At 38.0% G+C, this 21,808-nt stretch overlaps 2 protein-coding genes across 2 annotated transcripts in view; one reads left to right on the top strand and one right to left on the bottom strand.

Moving 5' to 3' along the window:
* LOC131791640 (kinesin-like protein KIF28P) overlaps positions 1–2,613 on the top strand; it is a 13,476-nt gene extending 10,863 nt beyond the window's left edge. The window contains 4 exon segments of the mRNA XM_066173178.1: positions 363–503; positions 631–714; positions 1,251–1,307; positions 1,835–2,613. Of these exon segments, the coding sequence (XP_066029275.1) occupies positions 363–503; positions 631–714; positions 1,251–1,307; positions 1,835–1,972 (420 nt within the window). The 3' untranslated portion in view covers positions 1,973–2,613.
* On the bottom strand, positions 2,609–21,808 carry LOC131791641 (probable protein disulfide-isomerase A4). Its single transcript, XM_059108986.2, has 36 exons — positions 21,669–21,808; positions 21,386–21,515; positions 20,823–20,910; positions 20,048–20,122; positions 18,891–18,936; positions 18,659–18,751; positions 18,482–18,542; positions 17,812–17,879; positions 17,075–17,166; positions 16,419–16,487; positions 15,091–15,227; positions 14,751–14,818; positions 14,521–14,602; positions 13,888–13,900; positions 13,712–13,777; positions 13,496–13,635; positions 13,110–13,180; positions 12,365–12,429; positions 11,783–12,015; positions 11,153–11,220; positions 10,419–10,500; positions 10,131–10,143; positions 9,756–9,824; positions 9,274–9,437; positions 8,996–9,066; positions 8,532–8,613; positions 8,158–8,170; positions 7,688–7,756; positions 7,329–7,465; positions 6,470–6,537; positions 6,194–6,275; positions 5,783–5,795; positions 4,956–5,024; positions 4,454–4,602; positions 4,201–4,308; positions 2,609–3,740 (listed from the first exon to the last, which is right to left on the bottom strand). The coding sequence occupies exons 1-36, from the start codon at positions 21,714–21,716 to the stop codon at positions 3,553–3,555; spliced, it is 3,090 nt and encodes a 1,029-aa protein (XP_058964969.2). The 5' UTR covers positions 21,717–21,808; the 3' UTR covers positions 2,609–3,552.

The raw sequence follows: 21,808 nt of genomic DNA, 5'->3' as shown, positions 1-21,808 counted from the left end.
ACACAAAGGTGTCATCTTTACCATAGACGGAGAAGTTAAAATTACTCGGATAAGGGATGCCATGATGTAATGCGGTTGCAGAAGATTGCTGTCATTTCGAAACTTCTGGGACTGGTTAGCCAAAATGGTACACTATATTCGGAGTAGAATGACAGTCTGATATTCATGTAAGCATAATTTTCCGATGACGGAAATCTGAGAAAGTAGTAGCGGAGCTCGCAGCGCTCGTAGCGAGCGCAGTGTGATTCCTTACCTGTTATTCTTACTGTACCACTCTAGCCCTTTTTATTGGTCACATTGATTTCTTTGGTAGGGAAAGTGAGATTAAAATAGTCACATCACTTCTCGTAATTACTTTTCAGTTAATCCAGTTTCTGAAAAACAAGGAGGTCATTATACAACTCTGGGGAAAGCAAGTGGTCGACAAGAAACCGGTCAACAAAACTGCCAAGAAAGGAAAAGATACCAAAGCAATTATGAGAGCAGAAACACTAAAGAAAAACGTGAGTATGAACTCAATACTACCTTAAGTTTTTCAGGCTGATTTCACTACAGACTTAAACAGGAATCATGTCCTGTGAACTATGTTGACTGCAAAATTGATTCAATCTGGGAAACACTGTTCTGTAGGTGTCTCTCACTCCAGCTGTAGTAAAAGGAATGGCAGACAATGCAACATTAAAGAAGCAGAACAAACGACTCCAAGACAAAATGGTAGGTTGATGACTTATTTTTCAGTGTATCGTAAAGTAACACCATCCCGAGCGATTGCCTACATTTTTTTCTCGGAGAGAGAGCTTTCCGTTTTCCCTTCCAACTGGTGAATTTGGTAGGGTTCCAGTCGTTGATGCAATAACAATACCTGAAATCGCAGACTAATTTTTGGCAACAACCCTTAACAAAAATCTTTAGGACACTTCTAGAAACCAACCCTGTTCAAGTAAATTCCCCATGTTAAATTGTTTCCCTATCCAAAACAGTGTATGTTATCCACACAAAAAAATAACGGTACTTCACAAAAACCGTCTTATTTGGCACGGGAGAGATTCTAAGGAAATTCTTGAAAACCACAAAAAGTTCCTCAAATTTCAAAGTCGATGGTAGTGTTATTTTTAGTGTAGAGTATCGCACTCATTTCCTGAAGCGGGTTGTTAACCCACGCTATCTGCTTACAGGAACGTGTTGATCTTTTAGACGAACTGCGATAATGCTCCCTGAACAATTATAACTTCAGTTCTGTTGTCTTTCAGAATCATCTTCGCCAGCTCTGTGACAAGAAACAGTCCGAAGGCAAAAGTGATATACCGGTATGTGCACTGTCTATGTTGGCGACGAAAACATTTAAAAGTAGTGTGTTACAGTTCACTCTCACATGGCCTTATTTATTCCCTGTAGGGGTGAGCTTTTGTGTCCGAGTGATTGGACAATTTTTGAAGAAAAACATGGAAAACCCTTGCTCATCTCTAAAAATAACGCCATGTACACCCTTAAATTTGAAAAATATACCACCGCGCTGTTGGTCAATGACAATTACCCCCCCCCCCTCCCCACCCTTTAGAGTGTAACAGTCCATCATAATTGTCAGTTTCCAAGAAGGCTAAAGTTCGATCCTGGACGCTGTCGATATTGCTAATCCTAACAGTATACAGGACGCTTTTCAAATGTGAACCTGGCATATGGTCTGACACGCCAATGTCCTTGAAGCTCAGGAGTTTGTGGAGAATTTGACCGCGAAATCGGAGCTGGCCAGTGACTGCTTCCTCTCGAGACAATCATTTCGTAGCCCAACGTGCGTGACAGATGATCATCCTTTTATTCAATCATTTGTTTCCAGATATCCGAACTGCGGGCCATTATCGGAGAAATGAATTCAAACACTCAGACGACTGCTCCTCATGCCTCCGCTCCTGCAACAACGGGTCGAGCTCCTGCAGAGAGAAGAAATGAGAGCAGCGCATGCACCATCTTGTAACCTAATTCTGTTGAGACTCAGTAGCCATGACTGTTTTCACAGCTCAATAGCGAGCTTACGTGGACGTGTGAGAGCTTCGTGTGCGCAGGACCTTGTAATATCCTGCACGAGAACAAATACTTTTCAATTGTGTTGTGATGATTTCTATGTAGCATTCGTCTTCTCGTCTCTAAGTTGGCTTTAAGAGACCACGTTCTCCAGCTCTTTCCTGAGCTTACCACGACACACCAGCAAATTTTAATTCTTTGAGTGTCATTTAAATAGTTTCAATATATAATAAAATAGTTCTGGTCCTCTCGATGCTGGCCAGCAAAATATTCTTCAATGTACATAACACAGATACGCAGTACACGAGATGTTGAAATTTTACAAGTTCATCATACGTCATTTACAGGTGCTCTTAGACCCTAAAAATAGAGAGGAAAAGAAAATCCGTAGGATTTCTTAGCACGATTGAAAAGTAATGGGGCCATTTGAAGTAAAAACAGAAGGATTTTTGTTTTGCTGTATTTTATTTTTGTAACCGTTAACATGGCCATGATGTTCAGGGCACCTGTCGCGACATTGCGTGACAATCAGAGAGAGGCAGAACTGGACTGGGCTTGTTTATTCATTTAAAATAAAGCACAAGAAAACTTTTAGTACGTAATTGTCTTTATTTGGACCTTTAATCTGTAGTTAAAACGATACCGGCATTTTCGCGGAGAAAAATATCTGACAAAAAAATATTTTTGCACACACTCCTTTGTTTGACCTCACGCATTTGTTTGTAATGTCACATAGAGCTTATGGAGTGTTGCCTAACAATCCGTGACTCGTTAGTAGGTCTTTTTCTGGGTTATTTCAATAATGATTACCTATCTCTTTGCAATGATCTATAGTTGATTTAAGCTACCGCTTCGTCGAGAGTCTTCTCGGAAATTTGACTGCTTAAGCACATTAGTTTGACAGAATGTCAAATTTACATCATAACATAACAGGCTGTAGAAGAGCAATTTCATTTATAAATAAATCAAAAATGTTTTTCGGAAATAAGCAAGCTGAATGAATAATTCCCTTTTCTTAAAAAAAAACTTTAATCGACTGTCGTGAGATGAATTGACGGCCATTTTGACTTGAAAAGTGCACTTCCTGATTTGAAAATTTTTGATGAAAAAAAAAAAAAAATTACAGTAAACCTACGAAGCGAGAGTGATGGAGAGCAATTAGTCTGATGATAAAAACTTACAACCACGTCTAAGCGTACAAAGAATGGAAAAAGTGAGCATTAAACGTCTGTTTTTCAACCAAACTAAAGAGGAAATACTTGCGTTCGAGGCCAAAAGACAGAAATAATTTATTTATTATCACTTTCCTGTTGATCGTTTTTAGTATTGGTAGAAAAGTGAACGAAAACAGAGGTGAATTCGCGGTTGGTGTATGCTGCAGACGTGGTCGTAAATTTTCCTGATGAGACGTTTTTAACGTCGGGTGCATCTACTAAACTCTACAGAATTATTCGTAAAAACATCGGAATTATTTCGCTATGGCCGAATTTAAAAGGATAATTTAAAGCTAAATTTGAAATACAAAACTCGAAGTTAAAGTTCGTCTCGCTTTTCATCTTGGTTGCTGTCTGGTTGATCAGGGGGGAGGGGGTTGGGGGGTGACTTCATGAAGGACAAAAAGTCTTCTTCAGTTCTGTCGCCGTCGTATTCAACAACAAAAGCACCATATCTGTAATACTTGATGGTCGGATACCCGTTCACGCCTTGTTTATCACACAAATCTGTTAAGGGAAATGTCAAAAGTAAGTTGTGACAATTTCCAGTAACTCGTTACCAGTCTTTTCTTTTAAAGCTGCAAACCTAATTTAATCTCCGTGGATCCAAAGATAGTAAAAGACACGATAGTGGCAAAGGAGTGAAAAAACGAAGGAGGTCTGGATCGTATAATACCCGACCCAGACCTCCCTCGCTTGTTCACTTCTTTGCTATCGTGCCCTCTACTATTTCGCTGCGTTTTACTGAATGAACGCTTGGAATAGGCTATTCCAAAGGCAGCCTATGTTCTTCTCATGATTCTAATCGCCCTTGTAACGCGTTCACAAGCATTCATGTCTTTTGATTGGTGTGCAGTGATTAAGAAGGAATACGAATGGAGGAATTAAGACTTGGCGAGCTCAATGATTATTTTTTCATTTTGAACCTCACTCTTTCAGAGACAAGAAATACTTTTGTTAAACGTACCGCTATCCTGAGTGCAGTCAACTGCAGTGAAAGCTTTATTAGCTTCCTCGGCAAACGCTTCAGAAGCTTTCAGGAATTTGGGTTTCGCATTCTGACAATGGCCACACCCTAAAGGAGTAAGAGGATTCACAATGGACTGTTAGGTCAACAGAAATTGATCCTGAACATCTGCAAAATTGAAGAGAATTTCTGCGACTCAAACCAAGAGTTGATAAAGATTGTGAGGTAGTAGTTTACTTTTCGTGGGACTTACATGGGGCAAAGAACATAACCAACACGTGTTCTGTCTCGGACAAGAAGGATTCAAAGTTTGCAGAAGTTAAGATCTTCAATCCATCTGATTCTTCTTTTTCTGTCTCAGTTCCTTTCGTTTCTTCAGGTAAAATGTCCACACCACTCATGCTGAAGAGAACAGAAGGATTAGATGATGCGCCAGAGGGGAAACTGGACATATTCCAGTTTCTCCTACTAACACAAAACGCGTTAATTTGCTGTTAAATCATGAACAAGAAGTTTCTCAAAGAACTCTTGTGGTACTCAAATTCAGTGTCTTGCGTTGATATGATGACAAAGCTATGCTTTGATGGAAAGCTTGAACAATCATAAGAAATTACTATTCAAAGTTAATAACCTGTCATGGCACATATAACAGAGAGACCCCAAGAAAACAATGGCGGCGTCGCTAGGAGCGTACGCGCACACTCCGTTTCTTGCACATGCGCGACAATGGTTGCGTAACGAATGATTGAAGTTACCTCTTCATAAAGTTAATTATATCTTCAGCCGACCTATCACCATCATAATCTTTTTCCATTTCGCCATTTCTATGATAAACAATGAAAGAAAGTCAGGTACTATAAACAGACCAAGAAAATATAATCTCTTGAAACGAACTTATAGCTAACATTTCTTTAGTTTTGTTTACTACGACAAGATACAAGCATCAATTTCTCTCTAAGTATCCACGTAAAGACGTTAAATAAGAAAAAAGAAAAAAAAAGAAATTTACCAAAAAGAGGATACTGTTTAATACGACACTTCATTGCTTGACAAGAAGCCATGAAAATAAGCTACTGGCACCTAAATTAATAAAACTTTCAAATCTCTTTTGTGACGAGAAAAGATAAAGTTGCATGTGTTCAGCGCAACAAATTGTTTCCGACAAGAATATGAAAAATGGCAGTACTTCGATATAAATTTCTCTATTCCAGTCTTATCAGTCATCCACCTTCTGAAAAGGTGTTTTTTTCTACAACGTTTTAACATGGCAAATGACTGAAGAAGCTATGATTGCAAAATCAGTTCTTAAATAACAGAACATCGCTATCGCCTCGATAATTTTTCCGGATTTTTTGTTAAGATAAAGATTCCATTTACGTTGAATATGTGCAAAAGACGCGAGGCCTTTTTATTTTTGCCAGTTATTGTCACACGCTTCTGGCCTTAGAATTTACAATTTCCATCAAAACTAGGATGTGGAAAAATAAACATGTCGAGAAGCTGACGACATATTTAGGAACATTAACAAACCGTTTGAAATGAAGAAGTAGAAAGGTGAAGATGACAAATCATTATTACTTACTTGTAGTATTTCACTTTTGCAGGTCAGTCAATGACATTGAAGAAAAGAGAAAAAACATTAAACCAAATAAGAGTTATGGCCCATTAAACGTTGTAAGTCGAACAAGCGCGTCCCCCCCCCCCGTCTTCAGTCAAAAATGATATTTACAGCTAAAGAGTTTATACAATGGAAAAGCAACTAAGAAGTCCACTTAAAGTCATTGAATCGATTCGCTGTTCTGCTCATAGAGGTTTCAAAGCCATGACATGCAAAACGCCCTCTTCGACGATTTGTCCGATTTAAAAGTCGTCGGAGTTTTGTCAAAGCATGACAGCTTTCGTCAAAAAATTATACCATACCGTTCGTTTTTAGAAGTATTTTAACGTGAAACATGGTCAAACTAGACGTACCGAAAGAAGAGACGAGTTTTACCTGTGGGATATCCCTTGAGACCGGTCCGCTTGCAAATAGGTTTGAATTTCGTGCAGTCAACAGCTGCTAACGCTTCAGACGGCTAAATAAAATTAGATATTACATCAGTATACTGTGCATATATACTTCAGCGGAAACCAAATCGATAAGATAATAATCGATAACTCACGAAAAGCAAAACGGAGGTGAAAACATTAAGGCAAGGCAAGATGATACACCTGCAAAGAACAAAGAATTTTTGTGAAACATTCCCAGAACAAGTTTAGAGAGACTTACATGTTGTTCACTAAGGATCTCAGCGGCTTTAAAGAAGTTTGGCTTCATAGCTTTACAGTAACCACACCCTAAAAACACACATCAAAAAATGGATTAAAAAAAGTAAATAAATGAACAAATAAATAAATGTTGTTAGTATATACCACACAGGTGAGTAATGCTTATCGCGCGCGCTGATTGGCTGGTTCGGAAGTGAATAGCAAGTTTTATTCACCTCCGAGCAGCCTATGGGACAAAATCGCGCGTCGAGAGTTTAATTTCTGACCATGATTCGGTATATTGAAAGAAATAAACCTTTTTTTTTTGTTTTTCGTGTGGTATTTACTAATACAATTATTAACCTCAGTGTGGGTAAAATGGTGGTTGTCCTCCACAACGGTAAATAATTGCTACATAGAGACTAACGTATCAACAGCATCTCATTTAGTTCCCCTTTCTTTTGCTGCATCATGAAAAACGAACTGACCACATCACGATTAAATTAAGAAAAAAAATGTCATTTGTTCCGTCACGAGAATGAGATGAAGAAAAATCCTAGTTGTCCACCAAGCATCGAACCTCTAACCTTCGAGTGTAAAAATCTGATACAATTGGTGAGTCATTTGATTCCTCTCGAACCAATGAACCTTCATTGAACCCAACATAATTTTCAGTAAACCAATTAACAGAGTCGTTCCATTACCTTAGATTGACACATGAATGGCACGTGATAAGTGAATTATACGTGACTCGTACATGTGATATTTCAAAACGACTAGCCGTTCACGTTGGGTTAAAACTTTAATAATCTACCGCTGTATCAACAGAAAAAAGGTTAAATAATAATTGAAATGATAAGAAATTAATTGTTTGTACATACAAGGAGCAAAAAACATGACCAGCACAGAAGGATGTTCGGCCATGAATGAATCCCAAGTCTCGTTAGTCAAGAAATGCACTTTACCAGACTCCTTACTCCAATCAGGTGGTGGAGGAGGAGGTGCAGGTTTCTGGGGACTGAGAAATAGATAAGCAAATTTAAAACAATATTTGAACAGATATAATTATTCTCCAAGAAAAATTAGTCAGTAAAAATTTCACATTCGTATGTATCCAAGGTTCATGATGTCCTTAATACTACACTTTGATAATTTATGAAAAAGTAGGTTGGCCAATGACATGCAAAGCACAAATCATTTTAATATAATTTTTGGCGACAAGATGGAAATAATACCGTACTCTTTCATGAAGGCTAGCATGTCCTCTGCTTTCCTTTTCTTTGTGTACTTGTAAGCAAATTCTCCATCTCTGTAAGAATTATGACATCATCACTTGCTATTCTAGGCAGTTACACTTCTTAACGTTACTGTGTTATGAGGTAGAACATTCTGATAATTTATTGACCTCGATCCCTGAGGGTATGAAGAAAGGGAACTGGGAACGACGTTGACAATTTCTGTAGCACGAGATTTAAACCTCGCGGGTTCACGCCGGCAGTGATGATTTATGTTCTTCCTTAATCATTTGAATGGCATCTTAAAACATCCTCGTTTAAAAAAGAAAACAAAACTAGAAAATGGAAGACAGGTAAGGTTTTATATCATCAGTTCAAGCAACAAATAGAATATTGAAATCAGTGCAAGTTGAATTTTACATGACATGACATAGTTAGGCATGGAACATGTTGTTTGTGAAATAGATACACTTACTTGTAGTACTTTACTGTTCCAACATAGTTCCAGAGAGAGATAAGAAAAACAAAAAATCAGTATTTGTTATAATTAACTTTCAAAACTGCAATAGATATTCAACAGAAAAATCGTCTTTTTCTTTGCTCGAGAAAACAGTTTGGGTGTTACACTTCATACACCGAACAATTAAGATAACTTTTCAACCACCGTACGCGATTCAAAGTTACTGTATCGTCAAGCGTCATTGTCTGGGTGAAGGTCGTTCTAAAAAAGAGTATTAGGCCTGTGAACGTATATACGTGAGTTGGTGAGTGCGTGAGAAGAGGAGATAACATTTGGCACCGTTTCAAAGACACGTGTTACTGGAATATGACGGGAAGTAAAAAACTCACGTGTGGGATAACGCTTGACTTCCTGTTCAGTACAAAGATCACCATCCACAGTACAATCCACTGCACCCAGGGCACCAGGGACCTGAAAAGCAAAATCGTGGAAAATGAGAATTTGCGTCGAAACACACCCCCCCCCAAAAAAAAAAATTAAATAAATAAAAAATAAACAAAAAAAAACAGCCAAGATTCACTCAATTATAGAGATAAAGAGATCAAGCGTATTTCTTTTTGTTCTTGATTTTTCCCAAAATCTGGCTTTGCTTTCAAGGATAAAAATGTGATTCTGATTTAAAGCATGGAAAGTTACTGCAAAATTTGTGTTTGTTTCCAACTGACAAGAGGGACCGAGTAAAGCAAAAACTTTTTTCGGAAACACAAGTAGAAGAAGTCTTCATTCGTTTCATTGGAGCTAGGTTCGGAGGAAGATGCGCAACTCTTGTGGACATGAAAGAATATTTGATTACCTTGTTCTCGGTGTTGACTTCTTTGGCCACCTCAGAAAACTCGGGTTTTATCCTTTTGCAATGTGGACACCCTAAATAAGTAGAAAACAACAAAATCAAAAAAAAATCTTACAATAACATCAAATGAAAGACAGAACAGCCAAAACCACATAATAAGGTATTAAAAACCAATAAATTAAAGCGAATGAGACAGATTTAAGAATTGCGACATAAAAAAGAAAGGAAATATCGCAAACGTAACAAATAGACAACAAAAAGTGCTTTTTATTAGAACTTACAGGGAGCATAAAACATGACAAGGGCTGAACTGTGTGACTTAATAAACTCCTGAAATGTGCTGGCTGTTAAATGGACCACGTCTGTATCCTCATCACTCCAAGCTGGTTCAACTGGTTTTTCAGGTTTGGCTGTTTTGGCGTCTGCAGGTGCTGAGGCCTCGGACCTACAACACGAAAAATAAAAGAAAGCTTGAGTGGTCCTGTAGAGAAAATATTACCCATTGCATGATATAGTACAAAAAATATTTTCATCTAGTATACAATTATCTAGATTTCAGGCTAGCCGTTGTTTGATCCGATAACGCAACATGTTTCATCCCTGGGAGGAGAGCTTGTCACGCATCGCGTTATTTCCCCCCCCCCCCCCCCCTCCTCTCTCTCCTCCACTTAGAAGAGACCTAGCGTGTCACAAAACGTATTCTTTCCCCCAGAAGCGTTGGCGTGACAGGACCAAACGAATTTATACGGAATTTTCAACTTACATCAACATGAAGTCCACCAAGTCTTCCTTTGTCCTTGCCTTCCTGTATTCAGAAGCAAACTCACCCTTCCTGTAGCAATGCAAGCAAAATAATGCACTTATCACTGCAAGTTCGTCAAAATAATTCATGAAACTACGTGGACTCAGTAAGTGAGATCAAACTTCTTTAACACAACCCATTGATCAAAGATTTTCTCCAAACGATAACTCAACAGGTGGTACGGAAGAGGAGAGATTAGGACGTGCCAATTCTTGCTCGTCCCAAACTCTCCTCGTCCTGACTCGTTTCAAAGGAAAATCAGACAGCAGGCACTCCCTTTACATCCACAGTAAAAAAAATCCAGATCATGATATTTAGGGAAACAGTTAGACTCACCTGAAGTACTTGACTGTTGTTTTGAGTTTTCCAGTCACATGCAAAAAAAAAGACAAAAAATAATTAAAAGGTTAGAAGAGAATCAATAAAATTAATAAATAACTTTCAATTATTTCAATACATCCATTAAATATTGTTATAATGTGTGTTTCCTTACCTTAGCCTACGTCAGCTAAGCGAAATGATTGGGTAAGTCATTCAAAAATCTTTTTCGTACATTTCAATCCTGTGTAGGAGCAATTAAGGAATTCTTTTTTTATATATAAATTGATATTTGTTTGAGCTCACTTGTAGGAAATCCATCAACGTCATACTTTTGTGCCAACGATTTCTCTTTGGTACAATCTACAGCGGCCAAAACACTGCGAGCCTGTTAAGATTACCAGAAGAACGACAAATGTTCTGAATAAATGCAAGTAGTAGCCGGTCATCAAGAACGACTTAGTAACATAAATATAGTTGTATACTGCTCCCTATGCTACCTCCCAAAAACAAAGATTACACAATTCACAAGTGCAACCGTCCCACATCGAAACCGTATTTTAATTTTTGAAAATATCTTTAACAACTCCAGCGCCTCTCTACCCGGAGGCATGAAACGAAATTATATTACAGCTTGTGACATTGTAGGGAGGGCGAAGGAGGCTGGACATTGCATCCAAAGATAAATGAAATACTTGTCTATATATCAGCGTTGTGATATATAAATCCAGAATGTCTAACCCTGTTCGTATACAAGTTCTTGAAGGTCTTTTGGGAGAGCTTCCAATCGCAAAAGTGCTATTGGCTGTGTTCCGATATCTCTTGGGAGTCTTATTCTCATTGAAAATGGTTAACATCTCCTTGATTTTCACGCTGACAGTCAACTACAATTTGCCGTTTCACTCACCCACCGATGATGCAAAGCATGTTCTCTCTCTACAATATTCCTAGTTGTATTAAGAAACGTTGAACAACGAAGAGAAGTGTTGATGAGCCACAATGACTCGTCATTTAGCTTTCTCTGTAATTTTGCGACTCACATTTTTACTGCGCAACTCTTCAGCGGCTTCCATGTAAGCAGGCTTCATTGCTTTGCAGTGACCACACCCTGAAATTATCGAACGAGAGGAAAGAAACTTCAATAGCCTGGCCTACCTTAACCTAGCCTACCTGTTTAGCCATCGGCCGCCCTGAGAAAGAGCTATCTGGTGAAGTAACACGGGTGTTACGGAGTTGTTTTGGAGAGATGGCCGTCATTAGAGGTTCGACAGTGCGTAACCAGAAGCCGATTAAACTAATTCAACAAGAACACATTGAGAGCCAGAGTGATCAAGAGTGGTTCCCAGTGATTCCTCTTCATAAGATGTCCAATTCGAGTCAACACCTTATCACGGTCGAGAATGTCTGACTCTCAAATACAGAACAATTCTAGTCTCAAAGAAGAATCTCGACTGAACAAAGAAAAAAAAAACATTCTCAAATGAAGCAAAAAAATCTTGACTTACACCACAAATAGTATAAGTTAAGGCAGGTTTGTGCCAATCGGTTCATTCGTAATATACAGCTGAAACATCCCCTTTACCGGGGTAAAGCAAAAAAACTAAAGGAAAAAGTTCCCAGTTACATGATTTTCATGTCCAAGAAATCGAGCAAGACACAAACATACTTACATGGTGCATAGAACATGACAAGAACCGAATGGTGTGTCGTCACAAATTCCTCAAAAGTATCGTCAGTTAAGTGGGTGACATGACTCGGCATATCCTTCCACTCTGGTTCAGAGGGTGGGGGTGGGGGACCTTCACGAGGATTCTCCATGAACTGAATAAAGTCCTTAGCCACCCGTCCTCCGATGTACTTGAAGTCCTTCTTGCCGTAGTTGAAGTAGCGGAAGGTAGGGTATCTGGAAAATATTTGATAACCAACACCGCGGTAAAACGCACTGGGCAAGAGTAAAAAATTGAGCTTCCGGTCATTACGTCATTATGCCCGAAATTGACGCATGTGGATACGTTTTGCCGCGGTTTTTTGATAACCTATCTTCACTTTTACAATTATCAATACATTTCCGGGGCCCGTTTCTCGAAAGTTCTGATAAAGTTACGAGCCACTGAAGCCCTATCTAATCGAAGGAATAGAAGTGCGAATCTTGGCGCATTCTGTTTCGTTTCCTGATATTTTCAGCGTTGGAATTTCAAAACTTTTATCACCTCGTTCACATACATAAGCAGGAAAAACGAAGAAGTACATACCCCTGCACGTCAAACTGGTTACACACAGATCTGTGCACTGTACAATCAACTGCAGCGTATGCAACCTAACAAAAGAGCCACGAAGTTTTGGTGATTCAAGTAAATTTAGGACACACTTATTACTAAAGGTATTTATCTTCGTTTACTACTAACACTTTTCAATCCTCCTCAAAGGTCCATTTCAGCTGCCCTCTCGAGTGTCAAATCATTTCTACATAGCAGAGATACCGGTAATTGAGTTTCGTTTTCCAGAATACAAGTATGACCTCGCACTAACACAAAGAAGGGAACTGTTGACTGGACTAAAACTTAAGGGCCGGTTTATTTACACGAGGTATAGCCCAAGCCACGGTTTTTACGCAATCAGTGGGCCTCAGGCTTTCTCTATAAGAACGTTGATCTCTTGAAATAAATGCGCTTCAATTGTTAGCTTTCGGCCCTCTTGACACTGTTCACAAAAATAAACGTTGAGATAACACGTTAAGCTAAGTAGGGAACTATTTAGGACGCGGTTTTGTTAAACAACGGCTAAACTTCGTTTAAATAATGAGACTTAAGTGTCTTAAGAATTTTGCGAAGTTGAAACTTATTCTTCAACCATCAAAGAGTCTATCGTGAGAAAGAATGAGCCTATCTATAAGAAAAGCATCAAAAATGTCAAAAACATTTCTGTGACAGTTGATTAACAAGCACATGAGACACGACTTCGAATTTACAAAACAATCACTCGATAAAGTTGTCTAACCTTAGAGTTTTCCGCATCATGTTTAGCAGCTTCCATAAATTCTGGTTTAGCTTTCTTGCAGTGACCACACCCTAAAATGGATACAAGGAAACTTTTTGCAATGTGTCACATCAACAAATACAAAAAATAAAATTATGAGAAAAACAGCCATCATATATCAAATATAAGATGTAGCTCAGACTGTAGCTCAGTGTTACAGAAACCAAGTGATGATGCAAAGGGTCAGATGTTTAAATTTCTATTTCCACCTCATATTTAATTTAGCTCCCTGTTTTGGACGGGTTTCTCCCTTTTGTTACCACTCTCCTTACATCTCAGCACTAAACCCTCTGGATCAAGGTTCCATGAGAGGAAATTGTTGTTACTCTCTCTGGTATTCAACTTACATGGTGCATAAAACATGACCAAGACATGTTTCTTTTTCTTCAGGAATCCTTTGAAAGTGTCATCTGTCAGGTGTTCCACCTCACTCTCCACTTCACTCCAATCTTTCTCTGGGGGAGGGGGTGGGGGTGGTTCTTTTGGACTGGATAAAACAAAAAAAACTCTGTCAGTATCAAGTTGCTTTGTATAAAAAGATTAAGCACACAATATGCACTTACTCTTTCATAAATGCCACAATCTTGTCAGCCGTTCTCTCGTTCACATCAAAAGCAAATTCACCATCTCTGATAATAAAAAAAATTTCACAAATTTTATGTCAATTTTTCCCAAACCAAACAAGGCAGTTAACTCTACAAGTCTCAACCCAAACACAAATGTAAAACCTTTCACTTACTTGAAATATTTCACTGAAAACAGATGAGAAAAAGAAAGCAGGTAAGTGAGCAAGTAACCCAAACCAACCAGCACAAGGTCTACATACGCACTAATACATTTAGTCACAAAGTACTTGAAATGAAATCAGGTGGTCACTTGACAGTTTCATTCAGCCAAAGGAAAATCATGGCTGCATTCAATGTCAGGGGAGTACGACTGAAACTTCCATTTCAACAGGATCCCTTTGCCACAGTAGCAAAGAGGTGGCCTGGGAAGAAACTATTTGCTAGGAAAAACATTATTTGTGGATGGACAGGTCAACTCTCATACCTGTGGATTGAAAGTTTGACTATCACATTTTAACTTTACATAAGCAAAAATATGTGGAAGCCAATTCAAAAGAAAGCCTTTGCAAATGATCATTGTTTCTCCAAAACCTCCAGCTCTAGATGGGAAAACACCAGTGCAAGACACGGGCCAAGCCAGTATCAGATCCATTTGCAAAACTTTCCAATAAGAACAGGTTTTTTAATCTTGGTAAGACAGCATGAGCACACTGAAACACAAAGGCAGCATCAACACTTGCAAACAAGAGGGGTGAACAAGTCTTGGCTCAGAAAGTCACTAAGAGGTTGTTGATCAACTCAGTTACCTGTTGGATAGCCCTCAATTTTGAATCTTTTGCCAACTGCTGTTTCCTTTGTTGCATCTACTGCTGCTATCACACCAGGAACCTGAAATCATTGTTACCAGTCAGCCTTCAGCACACAAGTAAGAAATTTAGAACTATCATTAGAGATATACAGTAAGAATAGTTGGTTTTACACTACTCACTCAAAATCAAATTTATTGCACTCTGTCAAATATTTAAACTGAAAGTACCTCCTCCTCCTTCATTGTTTTGGCTGCATCTGTGTATTCAGGCTTCATAGCTTTGCAGTGACCACACCCTGAAAAGCCAAGAATCAATACATAAAAGGCTGCTCATGAAACTGTCCATAACTGTTGTTCCATGATCTTGTCTTCCTAGAGAAGACCTTTGTGGGCCTGACACAACATTTATGTATGTTACCCTTTCACTCTGAATTGCTTTTTTTTTTTTAACAAAAATCAATTTATCACAAAGTGATAGCAAGAAACACTAAAAAGACAAGTAGGAGAATTTGACTTTCGAGTTCCTACAAGGCCAGGCAAGTAGAAATAAAAAAAAAATGATACTTACAAGGAGCATAAAACATGACAAGAACAGATGGATTGTTTGCAATAAAATCATCAAATGTGTCATCTTTGAGATGGACAACATCACTAGGTATGTCACTCCACTCCTCTTCCTTAGCAGGTGGAGTTGAAGGAGCAGGGCTAAAATAAAACAACACTATACATAAGTTTAACATTAACAAATCTTAATTACTCTTGAAGATTACATGCATGGTAAAGAGAGTCATATAGCAATTGATATTGTAGATCCTTTCAACCATTTAACTCCCAAGTTCTAATTAGTAATTGAAAGGCTCAGAGCAAGAACGACCCCTTGATTTTTCGGCCATTTTTTAAAGTGTTCAGAAGTAGTTGAATTTTGGCATGTGGACTTAGTTTTACTCGATATACACTGTTTTGGTTTTTTTTTTGCTGGTTTGCGCTTCGTTTTTGAGAAATAACTTATGCAAAAAACCTTGAATTTCGTAGCGGCTTTCATTGAATGAAGCCGAAACAAAAGAAGCCTTTTGTTTCATCAAAACAATACAGCCCCCGAGAACTTGCATATTCATAACCAGTTTAAAGAAAGAGCATGCTTTATGTTTTGAGTTTAAAACCCCATTTAGCAAACATAAAATATCCTTGAACAAACTCGCGCTACGGCAGAATTGAAGACAAAACCAAAGATATGTTGACATAGCCAGTTATTCTCCTTACTGTCTGCCAGACATTTTTCATGATTTTAGTTTGGATAATATGATATTGGATCAACTAATAATCCTCTAATTGACATTTGTGTTTTTTCTCATCACTTTCATACTCGAGATTGTATTGATATTGTAAGAATAAATTTGGTGTTGGTCTGTCATACATAAAGTCAAAGAGTTAAAAGACAACTTCAAAAACTCTTCTCAAAATATTTTTACAGTCCATTGTATAAGCACAGTACCAAGAAAAATTGTCTAATATCCAGACACTAGTATCTAAAATGGACTCTATGTCTTAAGTCAGACAAAGTGACTAAAAATTGGACAAAGGTGTCAAGAAAGCAGACACTAGTTAGTGCCTAAAACCAGACATTAGAGTCTAAACCCAGACACTATTATCTAAAACTAGACACAAGTGTTAAAATCAGGCACTAGCATCTAAAATTGAACGCAAGCATCTAGTGTCTAGCCAGAGCCCAAAATCAGACACTGGTGCCTAAAATCCAACACAAGATCTAAAATCCGAAACTAGTGTCATAAATTGGACACAAGTCCAAAATTGTTACACTACTGTCTAATAGAGAACCAGGACAGGAATGGTTGCATTAATTCATTAGTAACTCCAGATGTACAAAATAAGACTTACTTTCTCATCCACTCTACAAGAGAATCTTTATCATGTTTTCCTTGATAACGATATTTTTCTTCACCATTTCTGAGAAGATCAAGTTTAGTGACAGACATTGATTCAATGACAACTGAAATTAAAATCTTTGCCAAATCTTTTTAAGGTTAATATTCAGACAGATTAATCAAAATATTATACTGTGTAAATACATAAAGAAATAGACAACTATTGATTCCTCTTGAAATACTCATAGGAATGGTTACAAATAAATAATAAGATTTTCATAAATATGCATATACTGACAGCAGGACCCAACTAACTCAAAAACAGTTCAAGGCATACTTAGAGAGTTTCAGAAAGCTGCATCTTCAGTCGAACTCTTCAGTTCAACCAGCAATTAACCCTTTACACCCCAACATCAGAATCCATATTCTCTATACTGTTCTCTCTATATTTCCTGAGTTGCAGACAGGGAGAATTTGTACACAAATTTTAGAGCTTCTTTAGTTGGTTATCATTCCCTTCATTCTTGTAACCTTTAATGAGTGATTCAAGGGGGACATTGTGAGGAGAAATTAGATGCTAGTCACTCGTAGGGGTAAAAAGGTTAAAAATACACCTCTATAGAAGTCAGTTGCAAAAAAATTTGAAATAAATGTATAACTGGGCCTTACTCAAAATATATTAAAGTTGGAAATCCTGTGATATTGAATTTTTCTCTGATTTGATATGCTTCATAGGTATCTACATCCATTCCAGCCATTATCTGTTGGAATAAAAAATTGGTATGACTACCAAATTACATGGACACGGAACTTTCATGAACCAAGGAGTAACAGCTGGTCATGTAATCTGCACATGGTCAAAATAAATTCAAAATCTGGCCACAGGTCTTTTTCCTACATGGTTGCTTAACTACACAACAGTCTCAGTATTACAATAAAAGGATTTAGGTCACTTAAGTAATTTTCTACTGGTGAATTTTCGATAGGAGAAAATTTCTTAAGTCTAGGCCTAAATAACTTTATTTGCATAATTTCTGTCAATGTTATATTTTGTATATTGAACTAATTACAATTAATATCAATATTTTACTTTGTCCCATTCTAATTTTTTATAAAATAATTTAATTATTGATGCACTGCTTCATTATAACTATGTATTAAATTTAAGAATTCTGTATCCGATAAAGAATGTGTCTATCTATCTTTGAAGTCCGAATGTCTACAAAAGTGTAGTCCTAAAAAAGGTTGTTGTTGGTGACAGTGATAGATTGATTGTGTGGCCTGATCATCCAAGTGAGAGTCATCCTGAGAAGGAGTTTTCTCAGTGGTAACTGATGTTTCAACAACCAATCCCATTAACATGTTCACCACTCAATATGTCATGAATTTGTTTGAAAAAAACTCACAGCTTCTCCTTTAAGTTCAGTGGCTGCTACAGCATAGTCAGGTTTTAACTTTTTACAATAACCACACCCTGAAATTCAAATAATGAGATACAATGAAGTCACAATAACGCAAACAAGCATGGGCCAGCAAGAGCAAGCAGCGTTGAGGAAGGGCACGCAGGAATGAGCAGGGATGAACAAGGGCAAGCAAGAGTAAGCAGGGGTGAGCAGGGGTGAGCAGGGTTGAGCAGGGATGAGCAGGGATGAGCAGGGGTGAGCAGGGGTGAGCAGGGGTGAGCAGGGGTGAGCAGGGGTGAGCAGGGGTGAGCAGGGGTGAGCAGGGGTGAGCAGGGGTGAGCAGGGCTGAGCAGTGGGTGAGCAGGGGTGACAAGGGGTGAGAAGGGGTGAGCAGGGGTGAGCAGGGATGAGCAGGGGTGAGCAGGGGTGAGCAGGGGCAAGCAGAAGCAAGCAAGGGTGAACAGAAGTCAGCAGGGTTGAGCTGGGGCAAACAGGGCTGAGCAAGAGCAAGCAGGGTTAAACAAGGGTAAGCAGGGGCCAGCATGGGTCAGTAGGTGTGAGATGAGGTTAGGAAGGAAAAACAGGGGTCAGCAGGGATCAGCAGGGAACAGAAAGGGTGAGCAACCACAGATCATTACAGATTTTGGCAAAAATTTACAAAAATTTGACTCACATGGAGCATAGAACATGACCATGATTGGTTTCTTCTCTTTTGTTGTCAGTTTGACAAATTCCTGAAAAACAGACAAAAAGATTTTTTCATGGAAATCAATTTTCCTGCCCTGATCACTTAACATCAAGTATCTGTAACTCTGAAGATTTTCAAAAGTTTTCATACTACATAACTTACACTACTTGTGTGGACATGTCGTACATCCTCTGTGCCTTCTTCTTCTTCCCAAGGCATTTCTCCCGTAGGATCATTCATAAAGTTTAACATTGACTGCAGAAAATTAAAAAAATTGGGTAAATGTTGAGATAAACATAAGATTAAAAATGGAGGTTGCTTTTCATTAACTTTTCTACTAAAAGTACAAAAACAACATAAACAATACCATGATAAAATCAATGATTTCACTCACCTTAACTGTGTTCCTCCTATCATAATCTTTGTTAAAATCCCCATCTCTGTGAAAAGGGAAACATTTAACTTATATTAATGTTAAAAAAAATAAAATAGTACACCTGTCCATGCAATACCAAGAGTGTTGGAAACATAAGGATTGAAGAAATGAAGATAAAGGAAGAACAGAAGGAATGTGTTCCAAGTAATATAATATATAGATTTAGCCAAGCCTACAAGTGGAGCGCACAGTTTTTTTCCCGCATGTCTCAAGGGCACAACGCTTTGCCCCAGTCAGGACTAGAACCTGGGTCTTCTGACTCGGAGCCCAGTGCACTGACCACTGGACTACTAAACAAAGCCATGGCATTGGCATGCCTGCAGTACATTTGACCACTCATGTTAAAAGTAGTACCTTGTACAATCGTATGGTGATACGGTCGTACATCCAAATATTTTCAGCTTGATGGGTTACTACTATTTTGTATAACTATGGGGCTAAGCTCTGCAAGCTCCACTAAAATAGGCTGGTTGGGGTGGTATGGATTTGAGGTAACAAAGTTGGACAGGGTGAGAAGGTGATGAGAGGATGGGATGAATTCAAGATAGAGAAGTGAAAACAGAACTGTGCCCTAACTTAGAATAATCATTAGGTACCTGACATAAAAGCAAAGTTATCTAAGACATCCTGACAAAGTGAGGATGGAATAACTTCAAAAAAGTTATTATGGCTAAATGGACTAAGTTATATATAACACCAGTTGAGGGTGTGGAAGATCAGTAGGATGCTTTGGATTCAGGGGGAGAAGGAGTTAGTCAATAAGACACGGGAAGGGGGGGTGGGTAAGTACATGAACAAAGAAGCACGAGAAAAAGGTTTAGGAGGTGAGTATGTGGGAAGATGATGTCAGGAGGGAGGTAGGGTGAATAAGAGATGAAGAGAGTGGGGGGGGAGTGTAACATAAAATAAAGTGGAAAAGAAGAGGGGTATGGTTTGTAAAATAGTGGAAAAAGTGGCAAGCCTTGGAAGAAAGCAGAGTATAAAAGGAGACAGGAGTCAGTGAAAGGGAAGGGTGGATAATTGCAAAATTCTAACAGGAAGTAAAGGAAAGATGTAATTTGAGTGCAAAGCAAGCAGCAGGATAAGTAATGAAACAACAAGTTGGTTGAACTCACTTGTAATGTTTTAACACCACAGGTTGAGGAGAAACTCTGAGCTTCTTGCACATTTTTTTTGTATCTTTGCTTTCTCTGTAAAAATACAATTATGATAATTGATTAGCTCCCCCTGTGGAGAGAAAATTATCTCAGTCTAAAGGTATCCTTCTTAAAACTATTGCTTTTCATTCTGAAATAATATGAAAGGGAGATAGGCAAGGTATAGAGGAGCAGCTAATGACGATAATCTTGGGCAGAATAAATATAAAATTAAGTACACCCTCTACCAATTTCAATCAACCCCTTAAAAACTCCCAAGATCTTAGCATTCATTCTCCCCTGTAGCTGCTACACATTTCCTTGTAATTAGTTACTGGTATGTGAATTTGGTATTAGATCAAGATAACAGCTTCTAACTGAACATTTGGAGTATTCTCATGACCAGTTGCTGGATAGTATACAGATATTACTGGGAGAGATTACATATTAATCACTTTTGGGAGTTAAGAGGTTGATTGCCATCTGGGTAATAGGGCTTTTTATCATTGTTCATTTAATCTTATTCTCTCCATGATCAGGGGAAGTCTATCAAAGCTGGTGAAACTGTGAAAATAAATTGAGAACAGATTTCTAAGAACAAACCTTAGCCCCAAGGTTTTATAAGAATGCAAATAAAAAGCAAGAATGAAGAGTAACTCAAAAAAAATACAGTAAAGTCCTCCTAATTTAAATCAATTCATGTTGATTAAAATATTTAAATAAAACAGCCTCCTGCTGACCAATTAATACTCACCCACAATTTATGTATGCAACAGTCCCCCTGCCTTTAATTTCTTCTGCAACTCGTGCCAAGACTTCAAATCTACTTGACGCATCACGTTCTACAAAATATTTTATCTTTTGTCACAGCAAAGCATAATTTTTCAATAACCTGTTCTGTGAGATTTTTTGGTTTCCAGGGTTACAATATTCGGAGCTGAAAATGCACCAAATATTGAAAAAGGAAAGGAATTGTAAACACATAATAGTATGGGAACGAGAGCACACGCAATCAGGTCTTATCAATATTTAGTTAAGAGTATCAGGTTGATGCATCTCGCTTTCCAAGCAGTTGAATTCGAAAACAGAAATAATAGCAACGTTTCAAAAGAAAATATTAATATCAGCTGTTCACACTGAATCGTGGTAACTGAGTGACGAAATTTTGTAATTGTAGGATATAGTTCCCATAGTGAAATTTTCGAGCAAATTATTTCCTTAGCACGAGTAAAAAAGCATCAAATCAACACTAGCTGATTTTTTCCTGTGCATTCCTACAATCAGTGCATCGCACAGAATCCTCGGTAAAGTACCTACCGCTTTGAGCAAATAAAACAAGCAAATTGGTATGGGTCCTTTGTAATTTCTTGAATGGCTTAATATCATTTATTTCTATGATGGAGCTTTTGTCGATTTTCTTCTTGGCTTGCTTGGAGAGACCCACGACCTATCCAGTTAAATTAATACAATGTTGCAAGGTTAGATTCACAGATAATTGAAAATGATTAGCTATTAGCGATTTACTGTAACTAGCACTTTAAGAGAAAAAAATGGCAACCAACATAATCTTTTTCGAAGAAGAACCATAAAGGATACTTACAAACACAAGCCATATAAAACTGTTGAACCAAAAATTTTTCTTCGCCATCTTACTGGCGAAAATTAAAATTACTTATCGGATACAAGCTCCAGAAAACTTGCAAATTCGTAATAATGTGTAGTACGATGTTTTGCCACGTG

The sequence above is a fragment of the Pocillopora verrucosa genome, chromosome 10 (assembly GCF_036669915.1).
Source record: "Pocillopora verrucosa isolate sample1 chromosome 10, ASM3666991v2, whole genome shotgun sequence".
Lineage (NCBI taxonomy): Eukaryota > Metazoa > Cnidaria > Anthozoa > Scleractinia > Pocilloporidae > Pocillopora > Pocillopora verrucosa.
The sequence above is the reverse complement of the archived record's forward strand: the minus strand, read 5'-3'. Positions and strand labels throughout refer to the sequence as shown.